This window comes from Toxorhynchites rutilus, chromosome 3 (genome assembly GCF_029784135.1).
Source record: "Toxorhynchites rutilus septentrionalis strain SRP chromosome 3, ASM2978413v1, whole genome shotgun sequence".
Lineage (NCBI taxonomy): Eukaryota > Metazoa > Arthropoda > Insecta > Diptera > Culicidae > Toxorhynchites > Toxorhynchites rutilus.
This window is the reverse complement of record NC_073746.1, coordinates 7,403,500-7,429,514: the sequence shown is the minus strand read 5'-3', so window position 1 is coordinate 7,429,514 and position 26,015 is coordinate 7,403,500. Positions and strand designations below refer to the sequence as shown.

General features: G+C 38.8%; 1 protein-coding gene across 5 annotated transcripts in view; it reads right to left on the bottom strand.

Annotated features, from left to right (window-relative positions):
• The window catches only part of LOC129779532 (leupaxin), a 126,607-nt gene that overhangs the window by 94,901 nt on the left and 5,691 nt on the right, over positions 1-26,015 (bottom strand). For 2 of the 5 annotated variants that reach the window (XM_055787082.1, XM_055787083.1), the window contains exon 1: positions 19,365-19,862. The exons of the other annotated variants lie outside the window; for them this stretch is intronic. In XM_055787082.1, coding sequence (XP_055643057.1) covers positions 19,365-19,371 — 7 coding nt within the window. In that variant the 5' untranslated portion in view covers positions 19,372-19,862. Of the gene's footprint in view, positions 1-19,364; positions 19,863-26,015 lie in introns of those variants that run through there. 5 annotated transcript variants of the gene reach the window in all.

Here is a 26,015-nt window from a genome sequence, read left to right as displayed (position 1 = left end):
CCACGAGAGATGCCTCTGGCCGATTCATTGTCGAACTTCCGGTAAAACCGTCCGTTGTGTCCATGTTGGGAAACTCCTACGAAATCGCCAAACGTCGCTTTCTGTCGGTGGAACGCCGTTTACAAGCCAACCCTCAACTCAAATCCGCATACTCGGCTTTCATCGAAGAATATCTTCTGTTAGGACACATGGAAGAGATTACGGACATCACGGTACCCACACAGTACACCCCCTACTACCTCCCACACCACTGTATGCAGCGTCCGGATAGCTTGACCACGAAGCTTCGCGTCGTGTTTGACGCATCTTGTGTGACGGATACTGGCATTTCACTTAATGATGCGTTGATGGTGGGGCCAGTAATACAAGATGATCTTGTATCTATTATTTTGCGTTGGCGAATTCATCAATTTGTATTTATTGCCGACGTGGAAAAAATGTTCCGTCAAATCCTGATGCATCCCTCGTTTCGATGTCTTCTGCGAATACTCTGGCGAGATGACCCTTCCCAGCCAATTCGGATCTTTGAACTGGCAACGGTTACTTACGGAACCTCTTCGGCACCATACTTGGCCACTCGATGCTTGCAAGAACTCTCCAAAGTAGGTCTACAGTCTCATCCAGATGCCGCAGAAGTTGTAGGCAAGGACTTCTACATGGACGATTTGCTAACGGGATGTAGAGATGTAGAATCCGGAAGAATTCTAGTCAATCAGCTGCTCCAGCTTATGGGCTCTGCTGGATTCCAATTAAGGAAATGGTCATCTAATTCTCCGGAGCTTCTCACCCACATTCCGGAATCTTTGCGAGATGAACGCAACGTTCTTGGACTGGATCCTGGCGCCTCGATTAAAACCCTAGGGCTAAGGTGGGAACCAGCATCAGATGTTTTTGGTTTTCACGTTCCCAAATGGAAGGACTACTCCCATATCACCAAAAGGATTGTCGCTTCCGATACTGCCAGTCTATTTGACCCGCCAGGGTTTCTCGGACCCGTAATAGTAGTCGCTAAAATGTTTGTCCAGGATTTATGGCGCAGCAACCGTTCCTGGGATGAACCTCTAGAGAATGAAATCCAGCAAGGTTGGCTGCAGTTTCGTTCTCAATTCGTCATAGTCGAGACAATTACCGTTCCACGTTGGGTTATTCCGATTGTAGATCCGACCCACATCGAACTCCATGGGTTTTGTGATGCCTCTGAACGAGCCTACGGGGCATGCATCTATTTACGTGTCGTGTCTACCAGTGGGGATACGTCTGTGAAACTTCTAACTTCAAAATCGAAACTAGCACCACTGGGAAATACTCGTAAACTGAAAAAGATCTGTCTAGCTCGGCTGGAGCTATCATCTGCATTATTATTATCCCACTTGTACCAGAAGGTCCAGAAAGCATTGAACCTCTCCATGAAGTGCTTTTTCTGGACTGATTCCACGATTGTGCTCCATTGGATATCGGCAGCTCCGTCCCGATGGAAAACTTTTGTTGCCAACCGGGTTTCGGAAATCCAACATCTGACTGCTGATGGATTGTGGGCTCACGTTCTAGGAAGCGAGAACCCGGCGGATATAATCTCCCGAGGAATGCTACCAGCGGAACTCAAATGCTGCACCGTATGGTGGAATGGGCCACCTTGGCTCAGTCAACCGAACCGATTTTGGCCGCCTCTGGTTCGCCTTACATCTGGAGACTTTCCTACTGACGAACTCGAAGAGCGTTCGATAACACTTGTCATTCAGACTAGGGAACCAAATCCTATCTTTGATTTACGATCCTCTTACGTCAAACTGGTATCTCTAGTGGCACATCTTTTGAGATTTGTCCACAATTGCAAGCAACGGATGCAGCAGGAACGAAAAACTGGTTTTCTCCGTATCATTGAATTTAACGAAGCACGGAACGTGCTCGTTCGTATCGCCCAACAGGAAACTTTAGCCGACGATATCCACGCCATAGCAACTAACGGGGAAGTTAACCGCAACTCAAAATTGAAGACTCTGACACCCACTTTGGAAAAAGTGAACACTCAAAGTGGGTGGCCGCCTTCATAACGCCCCGATTTCAGAAAACCGGAAACATCCCATGATTCTTCCCGCAAATCATCGATTCACGGAAATGGTAGTCACACACTATCACCTGAAGCTCCTGCACGCTGGGCCACAGCTTATGATCGCAAGCCTTCGCGAACAGTTTTGGCCACTGAGAGTACGCAACCTGGCGCGGAAAGTGGTGCAAGGCTGCATAAAGTGTTATCGTTGCAAACCTACTATCCAAGAGCAGCTAATGGGAGATCTTCCCAGCGAACGCGTTACACCAACTTACCCCTTTTTGAAAACTGGTGTGGACCTCTGTGGACCTCTTTTTTATCGCCACGTTGGCCGCAAAACTCCACCAGTCAAATGTTTTGTCGCCATTTTCGTGTGCCTGAGTACAAAGGCTGTCCACCTCGAATTGGTGGCCAATTTAACCACCGATGCATTTATTTCGGCCCTGAAGCGGTTCATCGCACGACGTTCGAAGCCGACGATTATCGAATGCGACAATGCGACGAATTTTCGAGGAGCCTCCCGAGCGATAGCTGAACTTCTAGCACAATTTAGATCCCAACAACATCAACATGCAGTAGTTTCCTTAGATCCTTAGTCCTCCTGAAAGAAGATAATCTCCCTCCACTCAAATGGTGCCTAGGCCGTGTTGTTCGAATTTTCCGTGGCGACGACGGCAATGTTCGCGTAGTCTCGGTGAAGACGAAGGATGGCGAATTCAACCGCGCCATCAGCAAAGTTTGTATACTTCCGTTTCAGCAGCCAGCAAATTCGGGTGACGATGATGTTCTCGCTAAAATGTAACCTTCTCACTTACTTACTGCGCGATAGCGCTTGTATGTTGTGCCGTTGAACCCTTAAGTTCGAAACTAATGCTTCCTATCGTTCCATGTTGTCAAACGAGCATAATCATCAAAACTAGCTCTGGCTAGTCATCGTTTATACGTCGTCCGTCGTCTGAGGGACATCGCAACCGCTGACAAGCTACCACACCATCTGAACGTACAAGGCGCCTCCAACTTATGCTCACTGGCGTCTACACCGTACCGTCAACAGCCAGAACAATCACCACGCCCGCCAAATATTCTTAAGATTATCCTGCATCATCATATTATTTCCGAAGGATCAACTGCACAACCAACAACCATGAATGACGTCTGATGTTTATCACTCATCCACAACGCCTACCGACGAGGAAGACTAATAAGAAGGACGAGACCTTTGCCAGACGAGAACGATCGCATTGCCGTCTCAAGGTCGAAGCAGATGTCAACACACCGAAGACGAATCGTAGAGCCGACAAAGCACGTGATCAACAACGACATCGACGAGCATCGTCGAACCGAAGAATAGCCGACGTGTCACATGTTTGTTTATTACCGTATTGAATATAACACCTCCCAACCACCCCCAAATGAGAACCGAAGACCAGGATTGCCAGCTGAAAATAATCGCAGTCCAGAATAACAACGAAGAACTCATGTGAATTAGATTTTGAATTTTGTCACCAAACTTAGATGTAGAATTGAATTATTGAAAATCAAACTTTTCAACAGAGGCCGGCTATGTTAAGGATTAATTGAATCACCCTATAATTTGTATAACAGTTTATATGAGAAACGTTATAGCGTGCATACTATCTTACGCTACTCTTACCACTCACTCACTCAGATCAAGTTAGCGGAAGAGTAGGAATAGGCTTTCCTGTGAGTTCGGGTTAGTGATCGGATTCTGTGCGTACTATATAACGCGTATACAGTAGCCAGCTCAGCCTCACTTAAATAAAGATCATATCCAAGAGTACATCTTATCGCGAATAAAATCATACCTTTTCTAAAAGGCCAATTCGAATACCGAGCCAATCTAGTTTAATTTCGTACAAGTACTTCTGAACATTCACGTTCTTTCAGAAAGCGAACGCTCGTGGCTTGAATTCCAGTAAATTAATTGATCAATCTTTCAATTGGCATTTGTCACTGCTAGACACGAATGAATTTTAAAGTCTAAAATTCTATAATCTCTATCTCTATCTATATATAAAAATGTTGTGTTCGTTTGTGTACGCGTCAAAAACTCGGAAAGTAAGATTGAGCTCAAAGTTGGGCACAATATACATTTTACTCCGAGGAATGTTGTTCCGGCATAAAAAAAGGGAGAAAAATGATCTTTTATATGGCCATAGTACGTTTCTGAAATTAAGCTTCTTACGAAAATCTACCATTTCGTATTAAATAAGAATTCTATGTGATGGAAACATCTTTTTCCAAGTATTTGACAAAATCGTGAACTGAAATTGTGTTTCGGAATGATTTAAAATTTATCGATTTCCCTCATCTATCTCTATATATAGAAAAATGTTCTGTTCGTTTGTGTACGCGTCGAAAAGTCGAAAAATAATTTAAAAAAATGAAAATTCAACTCAACCATGCAACCACAATGTACCACAGCAAAGCGTGGCAGGGTACAGCTAGTAGAATATAAATATCAATGTATAATTTGCAATTAACTCTATCAGATTACCAATCTCGGGAGCAGTTTCAACTTGGTCAGTTTTTTCTCGATTTTATTCCTTTTTCCTTCAAAATAAAAAAAAACATTTTTCTCATCGTTACATTGATCTACGGAGGGATCTCAGCTCAAATCGGACAATCTTTACTCGGATTTGATAACCGCATTTTGGCGATTCATTTTCATTTTCCATCTAAAAATCCATTAATATTTACAAAATGGCGAAACATAAATATCAAAGTCGTCAAAATTAATTCCGGACAAACTTGTCATTGTAGAACAAATGCGTGATAATTTTTTTTCGATTTTACTTTTCATTACAGTACATATGCGTAGCCCATTTTTCTAAATTTTCCTTTTTTAAAATATTCTTCAAATCATTCTATCATTCTAATTTGAGTGGAGACAGACATAACAATATAAAGACGAATCAAATCTGATCAGCCGTTCTCTTGTGATGATGAGTTATACGCACGTGGGAAAAATCTTGATTGTGCTTCAAAATCTTTATATATAAAATTTTGAAGCGGCTGCCACGACCAAATTATTGCGCGAAATGTTCCCCGGAAGATTAACATCGAAAAACGGCGATTATGACTGGCCACCGAGATCACCTGATTTGACGCCTCCTGACGTTTTTTTATGGGGATATTTAAAATCCAAGGTATACACTGGTAAACCAAGGACCCTGGCTGCGCTGAAAGACAATATCCGACAAGAAATTGCTGCCATATCGGCCGAAACATTGGGCAAAGTGATGGAAAATGCCGAAAAAAGGGCACATTTTGCGGTCAAGGCCAGAGGCGGTCATTTACGAGATATCATAATCAAAAAGTAGGACCGTGGACCAAAATAAATGAATTTCAAAAAAAAAAATTTAAAATTCCACTTCTTTACTTTGCTATTGCAAAAACAAATCCTTCCACTTTAAATGGCCCACCCTGTATAAGGAAATCGTATCAATGTTGATGAACACTCAATTCTTAAATCTATTCGTATATGTATTGTGTATTTACGTTTTAACTTATTCTACTATTAATAGCAAGGGGACGAATTACCTGCAAAAGAAGGAAAGGGGGGTATAAGGATATAGGGACAATCACACACGAAGATCGATAACTTTAAGGAAAACATACATATGGGACATGTAATCAAGGTCTAACCGAGCCAACACATCTCTCACCGGCACATTGGGCTGTCTTCCTCGGGCCCGAAGGGAGTTTTCTAAATTAGATCTGGCAACAACATACACCTCGCACGATCAAACAACATGCTCGATGTCGTGATAATCTTGACGCAGACGCAGAGATTGTTGCTTACGTTACTCTTCGTTTCAGCGCATCTAACGAACAGTGATTGGACATGAGTCGGGAGAATTGTCATATAAAATAACTTGTATCGCGTAATATGTACGAATAATTTGTATTGCAAAAATTTACTAATTATTGGTAATATTTACCAGAAAATTCGTCACATATACCAATTCTTCCTAAGAGTGTGCATACGTGATACATGAGAGAGAGAGAGGAACGAATTCATTTTGAGGGGAGTCACTTTGAAACGCAATGAAGTCCTTTTGACGGGGAAGAATGGAATGATATTGTCGAGTCGGTAGAGGCAGAAAGCGACTGAACGCCCAACTAACTATTGAGTCATATTGACGGAGAAACTGCGTTAAGAAGCCAAAAGTCATTTCGAACTGAATACGACGGGGTATTTCTTCATGGTCCACTGACTATCCTCAGTTGACTATGACTATGCCGTGCCCTGGCTATTAGAACAACGATATGACAGTCATGATAAGTCCTCCTTTATTGGCTTGTTTTCCGTCATACAGAATCAGGAGTAAACGCCTGTTAGCAATTGTGAAAATTCACGAGCGTTTTGTCCAATAATTATTCACAACATCACTCCTGATTTACACTGCTCGGAGTTTACTCACTGTTTTCGATTCATGAGAATGAATGAACATTTACTCGCGAGTCGCTTTTTTTTACAATGCTGCTCCGTTCGGTGTATGAATATCTATTGAAATAGGTAGTGAGAGTGTGTGCGAATAAATTAATAGGATTAGGAATAGGCGTTACTTTTTTGACATAGGACTATGTCTTTGATTTGTATATAGGGGCGGTCACTCTACGAAAAATGTAACGATTCCTATGTTTTCCTAAGAAACCCGATTCATTGTGGAAACATTAGATTTTTTACTAATTATAATAAAATCATCGTTAGACACAGTTTTCGTTCAATGTTTCTGCGATATTGGAAAAAAACCCTCTTATTTCATCACATAAAATAAATATTCGATACGTTAAAGTAAATTTTCATTCATAATTTTGATTTGGAGAGCATGTTTATTCCTCCTGAATATCCATACTCATTTTCGCCTCCCAATGAAAGCACACGGAGCTTAATGCCGTCTACACAAATATACTCTTTAAAATCAGAATCCGAATTGGATTACGATTCCAACAATACAAAAGCAAGAGCAGCAGGTTTTCCATTTTCATAGTCTTTATTTTTAGATTTTCCAAAACAATACTCGGAACTTGACAGTTCGGTACAGTTGTATTAGTGAACCCGAGTGCCAACCCGTGAAACATCTCAATGCGAAACTAACAGCTTTCGGGGCGAACTAGTGCGAAACTGAGTGAATAAAAAAACGTTTTGACAGCAATTAGTGCGGCACTGGGGTTGAAACTGAACAAAAACGAATTTGCTATAACATTCTTTCCTATACACTCATTACTCATTTTTCTTTATTCATTCTTCTCCATTTCCTTCGGGTATTATTTTTTTAACTCATTTTATATTTCATTTGATTACTTCACCTCTTTATGTTTTTCCTTTTATCCATCGCATACTTTATTTTACTCTTCTCCCTCCTACCATATCTCTGCATATCTCGCATCTGTTTTATACATTTCTTTGTTGTCCTCCCTTAATTTTCTTCATATAATCAATATTCTTCAATTTTCTATTTCCCCACATGTTTTATCTTCTATGTTTTCTTTATTTCTCTTTTCTGTAACCTCTTCATTCGTCTTTTTATATTTCTCTTTGTTTTATGTTCATTGTTTTAATCAAAATTCAATATTGATTTCTATATCACTCATTCTCTTCATATCATCACTTGTTTGCTCTATTTTCCGCTTAGTCCTCGTTTACTCTTTGTTTTCTCGTCCGCCTGTTCAAACTGTTCATATGACAGGTAGAAAATCTCAGAAAAGAAAATTTAAAAAATATGATTTCACATTTGTAGTATCGATAAGGAATAATCGAAGATAATTTATTTGTAACTAGCTGACCCGGCGAACTTCGTCCCACAAACAATTGATATTTTCATTCAAATAATTTCGAACACTCAAGTCCCTACAGAAATTATTGTTCTGTACGTGATCTATATTCGTGGTATATAATTTCTTTTTAGGCATGCAAACCTGATGAAGACTGAGATGCGTCAAACCTGATACTGACTGTTGAAATCCGTTCCTCAAATGCACATCCCCTTGCCTATACATAAGATGAACTTAGAACCCAATGAGATCAATTCACTACAGCAGCTACACGAACTTCCCAAGAGAGCACTCAAGGCCATAGAATACTCAATATATATCACCGGGCTATAAAGTAACATGGCAACGAAAGAGAAAATGCTATTTTATCTGTAATATATTTCTGTAATCATAAATTTATTTGACTAAAACTTATATTTATGTAGATCTTATCTATTTAGACTTATGTTTAAAAATGATACATGATGACTCTTTGTCTTCTTTCGCATAATTGAATAAACAGAAGAAAAGGGTAGTAATGACTTTAATGGTATTTTTATGTACATTTTTGACAGAATGTGGTTCCGGATTCTACCACGTTATCTCATCTCACCCGTTAAAAGGATTCAAGACCATATAGGGAACGGTGTTTTTTCAGAGCTTCTATCATCAAATGTATCAAAATCAAAAGAGAAAAAATTACAGATTTTGAACAATGAAAAAATTCAATTCAAACGCAATTGTTACACACAATCACAGTCCTATGTCAAGATCCCGTCCGTGCTCTTAGGCCCAGACCCGTTATTTTTTTCGTCCCGCCCAAAATTAATGTTTTGATATGAATTATTTTCAAAATTCACTGTTTCTTACTAATCGAACGTTCGCAGAGCTCGCCATTGATTGATCTTCTGATTGGCCCTTCACAATTACTATTTATAATAATTTTTCTATTACACTTCTACCAAAACTGGTCATTATAATATAAATTTATTTAATAGATTCTTGATTCAGTTGCAAGTAACATGTTTCTCCGTTACGTGGAATACATATTCGATACAGAAAAGAAATTTTTCATTAATTATTTTTATTTTCAAAGCGCGTTATTTCACTGAGAATCTATTGCCGCTTTGGATTCACACCAACGGAACACGATGCTTAATTCCACAAACACGAAATCTAACTGGTCTAACAAAGATGTTATTGTAGAACATATGGGATTTTTTTTTTAATGAAATAGATATAGCAAATGCAGCGTTCGTTCTTCGGACAATGTATTTTCACTAATATTGCAATGTAAGCTCCGCTCCGCCGAGGTTTTCCAAATGGTCTTTCTCGAGGCCGGGAATTCAGTTTGGTTGCCAAATTGGTCTTTTTCAAGGTTAGAGGCGAACGAACTGAGAAATGTTCAAGTCTCAATAATTAAAACCATGATCATCATTATTCAAGTCACAGTCTCGTTGCAGCTAGCAGATCGCAGTTTTGCTCGATACAAAGGAAGCTGAATATCGCAAACACTGGTTTCGGATTTTGCTCGATGGAGTCAATAAGAACACAAATATCGTATATTGTTCTCGCGAGAGCAAGGATGGATCACGAATCACCAATAAATCAGTTGCTTCGTGAAACTACACAACATAAACAAATCAAGAACAAATAATAACTGTCGTTAAAACTTTCGTTAAAAAAAATAGTTTTACAGCTTGGTCGTTAATAGGTTAACAAAATCAACATACTTATTGGATATAATTCCTAATGTCATCTGTTGGCGACTTCCACTACAAACATTTTTTATGAACGAACTTGCCACAATGGCTCCGACGCGTTACGCAAAACAGATGCTCATGCTGCACATGAAAGTGAAATGAATTCTTGCTCCAGCGCTAACACATGTCCAACTAGTATAACATTAGAGACGCTACAAGAGAGACATATATTTCTCTTGCACTCCACAAAGCGGATCTTTATGCTGCCCGATGTGTTTTCAATGTTCCACTTTTGTTGTGTTTCTGTCTTCCCTCATCATGCTCCAGGCGGAAGTTCAAGGCTGTGATCCAGATAGTTTACGCAGTAACTGTGCAAGACTCTGCTTAGGCTGCTTAGAAAGCAATCTACCAATTGTGGAGGAAAGGAAATGTGTGCCAGAGATATCTTGCAGACCTTGTATGCCCAACATCGGCCCGTTCGTTACCGAGTTTGATTTGAAACGCTGGAATGCTGTTCGGAGGATCGATGCTTCTTTGACAGAAATAAAATGGTTCTCTTGCATTTGGAATGACCACTCAACGCTGGGAACACAAAGCTAGCAGTGTTTTCTTTCTGTTACCTGTTTTTTTAATTGACAGAATGAATCAATTCGCGTCGCAATCGCGTTGCAATCGAAGAAATGGCTCATCGATCAGAAAGAGAGAGCGAAATGTTATGGATTCGAAATCATCTGTGAACCATCGCGACACCGGCGGAATTTCTTCCCTTGGTGTGAATGAAATCGGGGACACCGTGGTCAATAAATTATAACCATTTCCATAAAGAACGAGATGCGACAGAAATGGTACGCATTACGTCAGCTGAGCAGCCAGTGCCAGTGTTGTTTCTACTTCAGAACAGTGAACCCCACACATGACATGACGGCAGGAATTTGCATCAGTGGGTGACACAGAATGGAGAAAACCATAACAACGAAGACCACGATCACATTCTCGAAAAAAGATCGTTCGCTACTGCTTCTAAACACTATCGCTGTAGTGGTTGTGATGAAACTTATGCCAAAGTGGTTTTGGACTCGTTGAAAACATAGTTTTCTATAGTGTCATTTGTTTTGGCAATAAGTGTTGACAGTCACTACAGGTCGAACAACACTTTTCAGTGACTAATGGTTGTGATTAAAATTAATGGTAAGTTGGTGTTAAACATGAAATATGTACAAAATTGTCCATTTCATGGTTCGGAAATTATAGCTAGGAATTTCGACATCTTTCAAACTTGAATTTAATCCGACATGTGCTTTGTTCAGTTACAGGTCTCACGCTCCATACAATCTTTTCTTTATTTCGCATGAATTTCACAAATTGCGGCAATTCGATATTTCATTCATTATTTTTATTAGTATTTCGTCCGTCTACCACCATTTTTTTCACAAAATATTTTGGTATATTAATTTGATGTTATCTGACGAAAGTCGGCTGCCTCCCACTGCATGACTTATTTGAGCGCTATTTTTTCTAAGCCACTGATTATTTGTAGAGACCTGAGACCACATAAGCATTCACACATCTCAAGAGGGTAAGGTTTAATTCAGTTAGAATCCAGAACCACTGTTCATTTTACAGTCGTAGAAGGCGTATCTGAAATATTTCGACAGCAAATTGTTTGAAAAACCTGTATCTTTCGACGGTGAAAATTTCACGTTGCTCCGTTTCATTTTCCAAAAGTTGTGCAGGATCGAAGCTGGGAGAAGAAATTTGATTTTTAACACCTACATCAAAACTTCGGCTTAGTCAGGTACTAAAATCGCGAAATCGCTGAAAGTAGCTGAATATACCGTGTGTGATGTGCTGGAACGTTTCCGTGAACGTACAACTTTAGTTCAGATGAATCAGAGGACGCGTCATAGTGGAACTTACGATCGGAAGCAGAGACTGAATGTACTGAGAACAATTATGGCAAACTCGGGACTCTCGTAATTTCCGTGCCTTGCAAGCAACCAAACAAAACAATGAAGCGAAATCTGGGAGCCAAAAATAGGCGCTCGGAAGTTGTACACTTTGTCAATACTGGCAATATACCGGGAATTGGTGTTTTCAAAGAAAATACTTCGTTTCTCATCTAAATTTATCTTATCGCCTTCAAAACAGGCTTCTTCCGAAGCAATATTTCTTTTTTCCAATAAACAATCCAGTCATCGAAACATCGATGAAATTTTTGAAAGAAATTCAGCTCTTTTGGCACTAGTCGTGCTGCGACTTTTCTCATGCTCAAAGCATTAACCAAAATATGACGAGCAACCTAGTGAGAGATATTTTATTCACGGGGTTGATCTTTCAAACTTGAATGACGTTTTTCGGGCTCCGATGCCTTTTATTATGCCTAATTCTTATTATTACTAATTCTCGGTATATATTTTACAGAATGAATGTATTTGTTGTCAGTAAGAAACTGGTAGAGGAAAAGAGCTACATCTACATCTAATGTTTCCACACCTATGCTGTTTCCAACCTCATTCCATCTATTTCCATACTTGTGCATGACATAATTTCTGATAGCAACAAGCTCCGACATGCAGCTACAAACACAGCACAGCAACGCCCACAAAAGGAAATCGCTTGGTGATCAGAATTGGTATCATCAGGATTTGAGTAATTTTCGTAGTAGAACGTTTCTATACGGTTCCTACTTACCGCATATAAATAGTTTATTTTCCAAATTGTGTAACGAAAACAATATTTTAAAGTTACTTGTAAAGTTTTGTTGGTTTTTTATGCGGTTTTTTTATGCGCCCCCTACCTGTATTTCACCTTTCTTTTAGTTTTTTTCTTTTACTTTCTTACTTTCTTCTCTTTCACTTTTTTTATCTTATTTATGAGTATATAATTTTCCTTTTTTATTGTCCACTAGCTAACCCGGCAAACTTCGTCCCGCCCATTTACTTGATTAATTCTCGAGTAATGCAGAAATTTGTGTTTTATTTGTATGGCAGCCACCCCTAAGAGAGGGGGGAGAGGTATCTAACCACCATAGAAACATTCATTGCACCCTAAAGTTTCCATATGCCTAAATTGGTTTAATTTTCTTGATTAATTCTCGGGTAATGCAAAAATTTGTGTTTCATTTGTACGGCAGCCCCCTCTAAGAGAGGGGGAAGGAGTATCTTAACACCATAGAAACATTTATTGCATCCTAAAACCTCCACATGCCAAATTTGGTTTCATTTGCTTGATTAATTTTCGAGTAATGCAGAAATTTGTGTTTCATTTGTATGGCAGCCCCCCCCCCTTTGAATGGGGGAAGGACTGTCTAACCATCATAGAAACATTTATTGCACCCTAAAACTTTCACATGCCAACTTTGGTTTCGTTTGCTTGGTTAATTTCCGAGTAATGCAGAAATTTGTGTTTCATTTGTATGGCCACCCCCCTTAAAGAGTGGGGAGGGGTCTCAAAATATCACGAAAACCTTCCCCGGCCCCAAAAACCCCTACATACCAATGTTCATGCCGATCAGTTCGGTAGTTTCCGAGTCTATAAGAATCAGACAGACAGACAGACATCACTCCATTTTTATATATATATATATATATAGATTGCATATTTTAGGTTTTTTTCCCTTTTTCCGTGTACCTATTGTACTCTCTCCCTTATATATCATTTAATAGCGAATTCGTTTTTAAAACTGAGTCAGTGCCACACTGACTCTGTAATAAAAAAACGTTTTCTGTTTCACGAATGCGGTGGTTTGTTGGTGTGCGTTATATAGTCTGATTTGTTTATATTTGCGACGACAAATGTACAGTGTCGACGTCTGGTGGCGATATTAGTGCTTGGGAGGTAAATTATTCTCTATCAGATCAGAAGGGCCAAGTGCAGTGTAAAAATTGAAAAGTTTGAATGAAAATTTTTACTTCATATTGCTTAATTACGTAACACATGTAGTCCTGACACTCACTTAACTATTTGTCGATGCATTTCCTGTTTGTTCCACAAATAATTACTATTATAATAAAATCATCGTTAGACACAGTTTTCGTTCAATGTTTCTGCGATATTGGAAAAAAACCCTCTTATTTCATCACATAAAATAAATATTCGATACGTTAAAGTAAATTTTCATTCATAATTTTGATTTGGAGAGCCCAATGAAAGCACACGGAGCTTAATGCCGTCTACACAAATATATTCTTCAAAATCAGAATCCGAATTGGATTACGATTCCAATAATACAAAAGCAAGAGCAGCAGGTTTTCCATTTTCATCTTTATTTTTAGATTTTCCAAAACAATACTCGGAACTTGACAGTTCGGTATAGATGTATTAGTGAAGCCGAGTGCCAACCCGTGAAACATCTCAGTGCGAAACTAACAGCTTTCGGGGCGAACTAGTGCGATACTGAGTGCGAAACTGAGTGAATAAAAAAACGTTTTGACAGCAGTTAGTGCGGCACTGGGGTTGAAACTGAACAAAAACGAATTCGCTATAACATTCTTTCCTATACACTCATTACTCATTTTTTTTTATTCATTCTTCTCCATTTCCTTCGGGTATTATTTTTTTAACTCATTTTATATTTCATTTGATTACTTCACCTCTTTATGTTTTTCCTTTTATCCATCGCATACTTTATTTTACTCTTCTCCCTCCTACCATATCTCTTCATATCTCGCATCTGTTTTATACATTTCTTTGTTGTCCTCCCTAAATTTTCTTCATATAATCAATATTCTTCAATTTTCTATTTCCCCACATGTTTTATCTTCTATGTTTTCTTTATTTCTCTTTTCTGTAACCTCTTCATTCGTCTTTTTATATTTCTCTTTGTTTTATGTTCATTGTTTTAATCAATATTCAATATTGATTTCTATATCACTCATTCTCTTCATATCATCACTTGTTTGCTCTATTTTCCGCTTAGTCCTCGTTTACTCTTTGTTTTCTCGTCCGCCTGTTCAAACTGTTCATATGACAGGTAGAAAATCTCAGAAAAGAAAATTTAAAAAATATGATTTCACATTTGTAGTATAGATAAGGAATAATCGAAGATAATTTATTTGTAACTAGCTGACCCGGCGAACTTCGTCCCACAAACAATTGATATTTTCATTCAAATAATTTCGAACACTCAAGTCCCTACAGAAATTATTGTTCTGTACGTGATCTATATTCGTGGTATATTATTTCTTTTTAGGCATGTAAACCTGATGAAGACTGAGATGCGTCAAACCTGATACTGACTGTTGAAATCCGTTGCTGCGTTCTCGAGTTAAATCGTGAGGAACGGACATCAAATAATTTTTATTTACAAAATTAGGTATACAAAATTTGCTTAATTTTTTTTTCAATTTTCCATCTTTCCGAATGGTTTTCATAACTTTTTTGACATATAAATCTGACGCAGACTAAGACGCATCAAACCTGATGCTGACTGTTCATATCAAATCATCAAATTTGTTAAAAAATTACTTTCCAGTTTTTCAACTTCCGTACAAAATTTGCTTAAAAAATGACTTTCAAATTATCCAACTTTCCGAATGGTTTTCATAGCTTTTTTGACTTTTTGATCTCTGTCTTATTCAAATAAATCACGTAAAAAATTCCTAAAATCATTATTTAGGCCTATTATTCACTAACATCACCGACGACTTTTATGTGAATGAGTCCATGACTCCTCTTTGGAAAAATGAAAAATTTCACACAGCAATTGAATACCCTTTATACATGACTAGCTGACCCGGCAAACTTCGTCCCGTCCAAAATATATTTTACCTTCAAACATTCACGCTTCCTTACTAAGCACGCGTTCATGGGTCCATTCACAGAGCTGTTCATTGATGGATCTTTTAATCGACACTTTAAAATTACATTTAACTATAAAATTCCTAGTACTTCTACCAAAACTCGTCATTATATTATGAGATTATTTTCAGACACAATTCTCGTTCAAGATATTTCTACCACTTGCAAATAACAGGTTTCTCCGTTACATGGAATAAATGTTTGATACAGAAAATATGATAGAATAAAGACAGCACTAAATTGGACAACTTCTTCCTCGAGTTTGTTCCATTTCATTTTTATTTATTTAGGTAGAAGAAGATATAGGAGTGCGTTTTATAACATTAAAAATCCATTTCCACTTTCGAACAAAGATCAATTTCGTTAGCGCAAACATCAAATTGACTAACAACGCTTGTCACTATGTAATTGTATAACATATGGGAATTGAATTTTCCGAATATTCCCATTTTCCTTCAGAGTTTTCCAAAAATTTGCAATTGTCATGTTTGGTTGGAATATGTTTCGTTGAACTATGTGTAATATTTTTACGGAATCCCCTCTCCATTCCAGAGGAGGGAGGAGTGTCATACCATCATTTAAACATTTCTCGTACCCAAAAAGCCTTCCATCTCGAATTTGGATCCATTTACTTGATTTCTTCTCGAGTTATGCAGACGTTTGTGTTTCATTTGTATGGCAGCCCCCTTCCTCTTAGAGAGGAGATAGATGTGTCGAACCACTATAGAAACAGTTTTTGCTTATTGCATTTATGTAAAATTTGGTTCAATTTGCTTGATTAGTTCTCGAGATATACAAATAAAAAAGTTATAAAAAACAGCTAAAAAGAAACATGTGCCGTAGAAATTGTAACATATAAACTGTATCGTCTACATTTGTTTGACGAAAATGAATAAATAAATAAATAAATGAATAAATGAATAAATGAATAAATAAATAAATTAATTAAACGAAATAAATAAATTAATTAAACAAAATAAATAAATAAATAAATAAATAGATAAACAGGGTGTCGACTGAAAATCCGAAAAAAAAATTCTTGATATTCCCTGATTATCCAGTAATTTTTCAGAAAAAAATCCAGATGTAGAATAGTAATCAAGGTCTCTACTAGTACTTTAGCTGTAATTTCTGAAACATTTAGTCAGCTTAAGCAATGACATTTAAGAACTTCTGACAAAATCTTCCAATAAATGAATTGACGACCGAGAAGTGTCGTTAACGAATAAAAAAATGAATTCAATAAGGTAGTTCAAAGCTATCTTGAAGGGATCTAAAACACTAGCACAGAATGAGTCATTTAAAATTTGATTCGGACCAATTTCACGAATAGGTTACGATTTTAACGAAATGCTTTTTCTTGCAATCTCTCGGCTCTTCTCTGTGTGTTTTCCAAAGTTTTCTTCGTTTCACCTCCATAAATTTTGCTTCTGCTTCTCGTAGCCGTTTCATTAACTTACTCATTAATTAACTCATTTAACGCAAAAGCTTCTTTCTTGTCTTCTAGGTAAAGAGAATGAGAATTTCGAATTCGTTGAATTAACTAGCTCAACATTTTTATTGATGCTATTCTTGCAAAGGGAAGCATACCATCATAAGCTTGTCGCATAGCATATTAATAATTATCAATGGTATTAATGGGGGGTCTCGCTTAGTAAGCGATCGATCGTGAGCTCAAAACTCAGGGCCCTCATTGACCATCTTTGTGTTGTTACAGAATAACTACGTCCACGCAACAATCATCAGCGATGGAGATCGATCCACGGTCGAAATAAGATCGATTCATCCATACAACTGCTCTGCTCTGCAAGACACATCGGGCTGCTGTTCTATAAATAACTCAACAATGATCAATCAACTGTCTCCGCTGTCCGGTGGTCCAACTGGATAATGGAAGAACAGAAAGAATAGTCTTACGCCTAAATGGCTACTGTGTGAATGTACCATATGTAATGGTATAGAAAGAATACTGGCGAATGACAACTGTGTAATGTGCTAATTATAGATATGATAACCATGTGACATGTACACGATTAAAAATTCGGCTCTGTTACATCTAAAATGCTAATGAGCCTTAAATAAAAAAATGGGATAAAAAAATGGTATTAATGGAAAAATCCTCTCAACATTGGGGTTTCCACACGAGAAACACAAGACCATTTTTGGTAAAAAGTTTGATGAACCTATCCTTTCCAAAAATGCTCCAGTCGTTCATTTTTCGGATCATAGTGAGCAAACTTGTTGCTTTTGTTGCTATCAATATTGTTTCAGTGCTAAGTCTACTGGAGCTCCACTGATAAGTTCAAGATCTGTCAAATATCAAAAAGATCAATAGAGTCAATAATCAAAAGTTTCTCAAATCGTTTTCCAGCAGTTTTTTTTTCTATCAGAATCAAAGACGGCAATATCAAGGATGTATCTATGCTTCATGAGCTTTAAAACCAGTACTCGGCATCCCAGACGAAGTTTCGAGATGTGTCAAGATGTCGTGAAATTTTGGCGGCTTTTTTGTATCCATCAATCTATTGATGAAACGTGTGAAATATGTAATCCGAAGCTACCCAAATTCAAGAGTTTTCTTCTCCATATTGAAAGTCCTGTTGCAGCTCGCGTTATATGACCATTTCACGTTGGTACCGTTCATCGATTTGTATCGAAGTTTGTTCAAATATACAATTCCCGTACATTATTTAAAAGCTGCAAGTTGATCTCTGATTCTTGATAACGTCCCAAGAACATTGACGTCATGTAACGATTTACCACCATCATCTCTTCTTCATCCCAAAATCTGACATTCAGAGCCAGCCTTTTTGTAGTATTGTTCAAAGACTCGTCGGATCCAACAACAAAGTATAGCTTAAAAAGTTTTATCGAGCTCAGATTTAGAAAACAGGGCAAAGCCAAACATTATCATAAAGATTATTTTATCAAGCCCTAGACCTTCTCAGCTTTTGGTGGCATTAAAATATTCTAATTACTGAAATAATCAAAATTCTAATTGACGGAATTTCATTTTTCCAGATTGGTGACGAAAATCCCTGATATTCCCGGATTTTCGAGGATTTTCAAGGTAGTTTTTTTTTTTTTTTTTTTATCTTCGCTTATTTTTCGTCGGCCTATTTCCGCCACTTTAGTGCCAATCACCGACATCAGGGAGGCGACTCCACCTGTTCCTACCTATCAGACTCAACAACTCATGAGCCGGGCCAACTTCTTTTACTTCCGCTCCGAAGGAAGACGTAACCAGAGATTTTTCGCCTCAGAAAATCCCAACGACGCCAGCTGGGATAGAACCCAATTTCAAGGTAGTTGACACCCTGAAAAATAAATGGATAAATAAATAAAGAATTCCGTTCATGGCCTAACAAAACGATATCAAAGATTTATTTTTCATTCCCTGGACGATGTTTCGAATTATTCTACACAAAGTATAACGGGCACCTTTCATACTTAAACACTTGAATGCTGAGTGTGGTTCGATTCGTTTACATTCAGTCATTAATGGGAAATCGTTCCCCACGATACCCCTGATTAATCGTTATTCCAAACACAAATAACCAAAAATAATATTTTTTTCGTACGGCACATATTGTTAAATGAGTTTTCATTTTTTATGTTCAATCTACAAACCCGACAACATCTGTAGTACACGATACACGGAGGAAGGAAAAGATCCAAAGATCCAAAAATAAATTTCCACTTTTTTCGCTACTCTGACTAGCGCGAACTAAAATCAACTGAAAGTGGCGCTCTCCCCTTTTCGGATTCGATGATAAACAAAACACGAAAAATATCACTCTATTTCGCATCGGACGGTCGGGGAAATGGAATCGAAGGCGCTACCCTTCTTCTCCCCCACATAAACATCGTGAGCAGCATAAACAAAACCCACCATGAAACATGCAAATATCACACACACTCGCGCGCTCACAACGAATAGGCAACATGACAGTGACGTCACTCATATTTCCATGAAGTGATCGAAGGGCGATAACAAATTATGAGCGATATTGCAGGCGGCATAAGATGCTTACCAGACATGTTTCCGACCGCTCCAGATATCAGGGACTTAACAAACTGCAAATTTGGTTGGAGCTCTTAGTTGGAATATCCGCCGATGATCTCAGGCCCGCTGTGCGATGACACACTTTCGGCTAATTTGACGGTCAGGATCAACACCTAGGGCGATAGTAATCTTCTCGGGCGATAATTCACCCCAACACCACTCACTACGACCTTGCCAACACAGTGGATCACTTCAATTTCACCAGAAGAAGCACCTTTTATGAACCATTTGCACTCCCCGCAGCGAATACCGAACACACAACCTGGAGGAGAGATATTTGATGAAAATCACCGCGCGCCGGAGGTGAATTTTTGCATATGACTGACTGCGCTGCGTTGCGTTGCTACTGCTGCCTCTGCCTTTTTTCTGTTTGTTGCCCTTCCTGACACGATCACGACCGCGAGCTTACATACACTTCGCGAGTGTCTGCTCTCCAGCTCGGAGATCGGGCCGGATCGAATCGAAATCGAGAACAAAACTCCTACGAGAAGAAAGAAACTCAGCCCAGGATCGGCAACAGAGAACCGCTTGGCTGGTTGGGTTTGTATTGGCCCCAAATCGATTTGCAATCACGAGATCAGTATTGTGCCCCAAAAGCCGCCGCGTCCGTTGGTGAATAGTATTGACAAAATGATATGAACGGAGTTCTGTCAGTGTATGGGTAAACTGTTCGAAGTTTACGCGAAGTTTTTTCAACTTTTTTGCGCGGTGCAAAAGAGCAAAGAAGTTTTGCAAATGAGATATACAGATGGTAAACTTGACAAATAATGACTGTGCAATCTTCTCCGTATTGGCTTATTCTTTGGGTCGTATGACTGGCATATGTTTCAATATCATTACCATAAAAATCTACATAAATCCCAAAACAAATTTCATTTCAAACATTATTTTTCTCCCTAAATGAATCAATATATCTTTTGAACGATTTCAACACGATTGAAAATTTATTATTTTTTCAACATTTTTCACAGCAAGAAACACCGTCCGTGCAAATCTTCGCCGCTCACACGGCAATATGTGTGTAAGGTCGCGAATATCAAATAGAAACCTGAACACAGTGGTCTAGAGAGAGCGCGACTGTTCCGAAACGTAGGTGGAGAGAAGCAAAGAGAAAAGAAAAGAAATGACAAACTGCATACGTAAATCTTCGTCGAAGATCGACGACATTTATTGCGATTTCGCGAATAATGCAGCATGCAATCAGGACACTTCAGAGAGTTCGCACCGGTTGACTTATTGAAGACGCCTAAGTGATAAGCGACTGACAGTCGACCACAATCAATGAGCCTGTATTCAAGGATTCCAAGCGTGGCAACGGAGACCACACGTATCACATATTTATTTGCATTCTCCGGTCACCGCCACACCGCGGGATGATGTCATCGTGACATAAACAAACCAATATTATTGATCCATTGGCGTAAACCTGACAGATATTCAAACAAGCGCTGTTGTTGTTGCTGCTGCTGCGGAGGTGTGCTTCCGCCCGCCCGCGGAAGTTGTGATACGCGCGCGCCAAACGAGGGCAGCCTGATGTTTTTTGTTTTCTTAGCGCGTTCCCACATCCAACCCATAATTGAATGTTAAGTTACAAAACTATCCATCAGCCGGCAAATCAATATAATCAATTAGTATAAGTTCGCGTCCGCGAGAAAAAGACACGACGATTCGACTCGAAATTGAAAGCTCAAGAGAATTTAGTTAAGCGTCACGCTATCTGTTGGTGAGCATCCGAGTCGAATTCTGCTTTCGTCTTAGAATGCAACTGTCTGTATTGAGAGCAACATAACTTAGACTGGCGTGTTGCATACATCGTAATCATCTCATACGTGATGGAAACATACCACATGTTAGCCGTCTGTTTCACACGAGAAACATGACAAGTGTAAGCCAGGTATGCTTAAGGCGGGGCATTAACAGTTAGTAAAACATGACATATAACTTTGTTTTACATTCTACAACTTTCAGACAGGCACGAATAGGAAACCGTATTTTTCTGTCGTTTTCTTACAACCCATTCTAACGAAGTCAACTAAATTTGGAGAAGTACCTATTATATAAAATACCCTTATGAGATGATTGTGAGAAAGAAATTTTATAGCAAAAAAAATGATTGGATATGATAATTGGATGAATTATAAAATTGTATCAACGGTGCATTATCTTATTGCACTGCTAATCATTATAATAACAAAGAATATAACATATGTTGATCAACTAGAGATTTTCAAATTTATCTCATGAATATACACATAAGGTTGATTGTGGAGGCGATAGGGCGTAGTGGTAACATCCATGCCTCTCACGCTGAAGGTCACGAGTTCAATTCTCACTCCCGACATTCTTCCAAAAAATGGAAGTAAAAGTGACGAACCAGCCAAATGAGTTGAAAATCACTATAATACGGATAAAAAAAAAATAAATAAGGTTGATTGTTTTGTAAACTTTTTCTTCGATTCCTTGTAAAAACAAATTTTATCAAAAATGTGAAATGCAAGAATGATGATTGCAACATGTAACATTTACTCGAATTCCGTTCACCCAAATTTCGCTTTCCCGAATGTAACAAATATACGAATGCGACAGCAATCTGAAGGAATATAGAACTCAGTTATTTATAAAAAAAACAAATCCAAGATGGCTACCACCACAAAATGGCGGATAACATATTTTCTCAAAACAAACCCCATCAAAATGATTATCAAGTGAAGGCCAGTAGATCACAGATATTTAGGAAAATTCAAATCCACGATGGCCGCTTTAACAAAATAGCCAATTTCTTTTTTAAACGGTTTCATTCAACTTGACCTGTTTGTATGTATGTTTGTATGTCTGTATGGTTGTCCGACATTAATAAAAAATTGACCCCGTTTCTTTTTATTTATTGATCTGAAATTTGGAATAAACCTTTATCTCTGCTGTCATTATAATACTGTGTATTCCGTTATCTTGAAAAATCCGCCGCCGGTAAAAAATGGCTGAATGGCTTGACTTGGAGAACACACTACATTATGAACAACATAAATTCAAAAAGGTGTATGTGTTCTGTTTTGTAATCCCCTCAATATCGGTATCGAATGAAATGATTTGACTTATAGAAAACAAATTTAACTTATTAAGCTTTAAATGGTGATCCTAGAAAAACCACTATATGAACTGGAATTCTCTGGGTTTTTTTTTTTGAATCGATGTTCATAAATTTACATAAATATCTTTACTAATAAACTCTTCCCTACAGAAATATAAATCAACGTTTTATGTTTCATTTATTCAGCTCAGCTGAATACGATACAAAGCTATCATCTTAGAGCGCATTCTTAAACTTAGATTGTAGATTGCCTCGGCGATGTTTTTTTTTTGTTAATTGTTTATTTGTACAGGCTCAGTTACACAGGTTTAAAGAAGCCAAACTCTTAACTATATATTTACTATTAACATGTTTTCTTAATTCTACGGTTAATAAAATAGGCAGCCGATTACTCGCGGTCGACTCGAGTTTAGAAGGGTGACACATTTTCCTTAGGAAAAGTATGGGATGTAAGGAGATTGTAACAATGTTCAAACTAACACTTACATTCACATTAATACTCACACATCACACTGAATTCTTAAAACTATCGTCACATCTAATATGTATTAACAATTTAACTTATTCTCATGTTAGTTAGAAGGGAATCGATAGCTCGCGAAGTACGAAAAGGAGGGGAAAAGGATGTAAGAACAATCACACTCGAAGATCGATAGTTTTAAGGAAAACATATATTTGGACCATGTAATCAAAATCTAGCCGAGCCAACACATCTCTCACCGGCACATTGGGCTGCCTTCCTGTGGCCCGAAGAGAGTTTTCTAAATTCGATCTGGCAACAACATTTCCCTCGCACGACCAACAACGTGTTCGATGTCGTGGTAACCTTGGCCACAAACACAGATATTGCTGTCGGCGAGATTAAAGGCCGTTTTATATTATCAGGCACGTACCGACACCGGCAGACAAATACATGATGTATTCATATCATCAGGCATAGCAACTTCTCTGTACGGATCGGCAGCGCAGACGGAGCGGAGAAATGCTACTGGTGATTGAACCGATGTCGTACCGAAGAGCGACGAACGCACCCACACCACGAACTTCGACGTTGGGTTTGTATGTATGGTGCTACTCGCCCATGTAGTTCGTGCCCGGCACCGGCAAAATATTCTTTTCGAGAATTCCTTCATGCATTTGTCTGAAGCGTGCTGTGTATGCCCGGAGCCGTTCCGCTATATATACGCATACACATTTGAAACTCACGCAATAATATTTGTCTTGCATGAAACGTGCCGTGCCGGTTACGCTACGTGCCTGATAATATAATATTACCTTAATACGAAAGAGTAGCGCATCTAACGAACAGTGATTGGACATGAGCCGAGAGAAGGTGCGAATAAAGTCCCGACTCAAGTCCAGACTTTTGGAACCATGGTTTAAGGCTAACGTTAGGGATAATCGAGTGAAACCACCGGCCCAATTCATCTTCGTTCCACTTGCGTTGCCAGTTAGCGATTGTATTTTTACGGACTAAAGAATAAAATTCATTGAAGGCGATTTGACGCTGATAAATGTCGCCTACAATCGCACCTACCTTTGCTAATAATCAGCCCTCTCATTACCCGGAATTGAGCAATGTGAAGGGACCCAGACAAAGGTAATGACATAACAGCGTCTGGATAAAGCACTCAAAATTTCTCGTATTTTCTCAAGGAAATACGGCGAGTGCTTTTCCGGCCTCACTGAAAGGATAGCTTCGACAGAGCTAAGACTATCCGTTATAATGTAATAGTGTTCAACAGGTCGTGAGGCGACGCTGTCCAGCGCCCAGTGAATTGCTGCCAATTCAGCAATATACACTGAGCAAGGATTCTGAAGACTGTGGGAGGTGCTAAAAAATTCGTTGAACACTCCAAATCCTGTGAACTCATTCATAGAGGACCCATCAGTAAAGTACATATTATCACAATTGATACGCCCATACTTTGCATTGAAGGTCGTAAGAGCGATCCCCGATCGAAGATAATCTGGAATTTCATGGATTTTCTCCTTCATGAACAGATCAAAATGTACAGAGGAATTGATGTAGTCAAGAAAACAAACACGGTTGGGAATATACGGAGAAGGATCAACCTGCATGGAGATGAATTCATGATATGAGCTCATGAATCCGGAGTGAAAATTTAACTCGATCAGCTGCTCAAAATTTCCGATCACCAATGGGTTCATGACCTTACCCCGAATGAAGAACCGAAGAGATAATAAATTGAAGCGAACTTTTAGTGAGAGTACGCCTGCCAAAACCTCGAGACTCATGGTATGCGTTGAGGGCATACATCCCAACGCGATACGGAGACAAAGATACTGAATTCGCTCGAGTTTAATGAGGTGTGTTTTGGCAGCTGATTGAAAACAGAAACTGCCATACTCCATCACTGAGAGAATAGTTGTTCGATACAACATTATAAGATCTTCGGGATGGGCTCCCCACCAGGTGCCGGTAATTGTACGGAGAAAGTTTATTCTTTGTTGACAATTTTTACTCAGATACCTAATATGGGCCCCCCAAGTACATTTAGAGTCGAACCAGACCCCAAGATACTTGAATGACATAGCATGAGTGATCGGTTTACCCAAAAGTTGAAGCTTTGGTTTTGCTGGTCTATGCTTCCTATGCTTCGATCCCTAGCTTTTGGGGCCAGGGAAGGTTTTCATGATAGTTTGAGACCCCTCCCCCCTCTTTAGGGGGGGCTTCAAAACAAATGAAACACAAATTTCTGCATTACTCGAGAATTAATCAAGCAAATGAAACCAAATTAGGCATATGGAGGTTTTATGATTCAATAAATGCTTCTATGATAGTTAGACACTCCACCCCCTCTCTAAGGGAGAGCTGCCATACAATATTTCCTCTCTTAAGGGGGGGGGGGTCTGCCGTACAAATGAAACACAAATTTCTGCATTACTCGAGAATCAATCAAGCAAACGAAACCAAATCAGGTATATGGAGGTTTTAGGGCGCAATAAATGTTTTCACGGTGGGTAGACACTCCACCCCCTTCTAAGGGGGAGCTGCCATACAAATGAAAGACAAAGTTCTACATGACTCGAAAACTAATCTAGAATATACCAAATTTGGCCTGCGAAGGTTTAAGAGGACATAAAACGTTTCTATGGCGAATAGACACTCCTCCCGTCTCTCTGAGGGGGAGGGGGGCTGCCATACAAATGAACGGAACTAGATTTGGCATGTGGAGGTTTTATAGGGAAGAAACATTTCTAAGGTGGTTCGACACTCCCCCCTCTCTAACGGGGTCTCCCATACAAATGAAACACAAATTTCTGCAAAACTCGAGACCTATTTAGTTCGCGAGTTTTGCAGATATTGTGGAGGTTTTAGGATGCAATAAATGTTTTTATGGTGGTTTGACACTCATCCCCCCTCTCTTAGGGTGGGCTGTCATACAAATGAAAAAAAAAATTCTGCATAACTTGAAAACTAATCAAGCAAATTGAGCCAAATTTTGCATATGAATATTTTAGGGGAGTACGAAACGTTTCTATGATGAATAGACACTACTCCCCCCT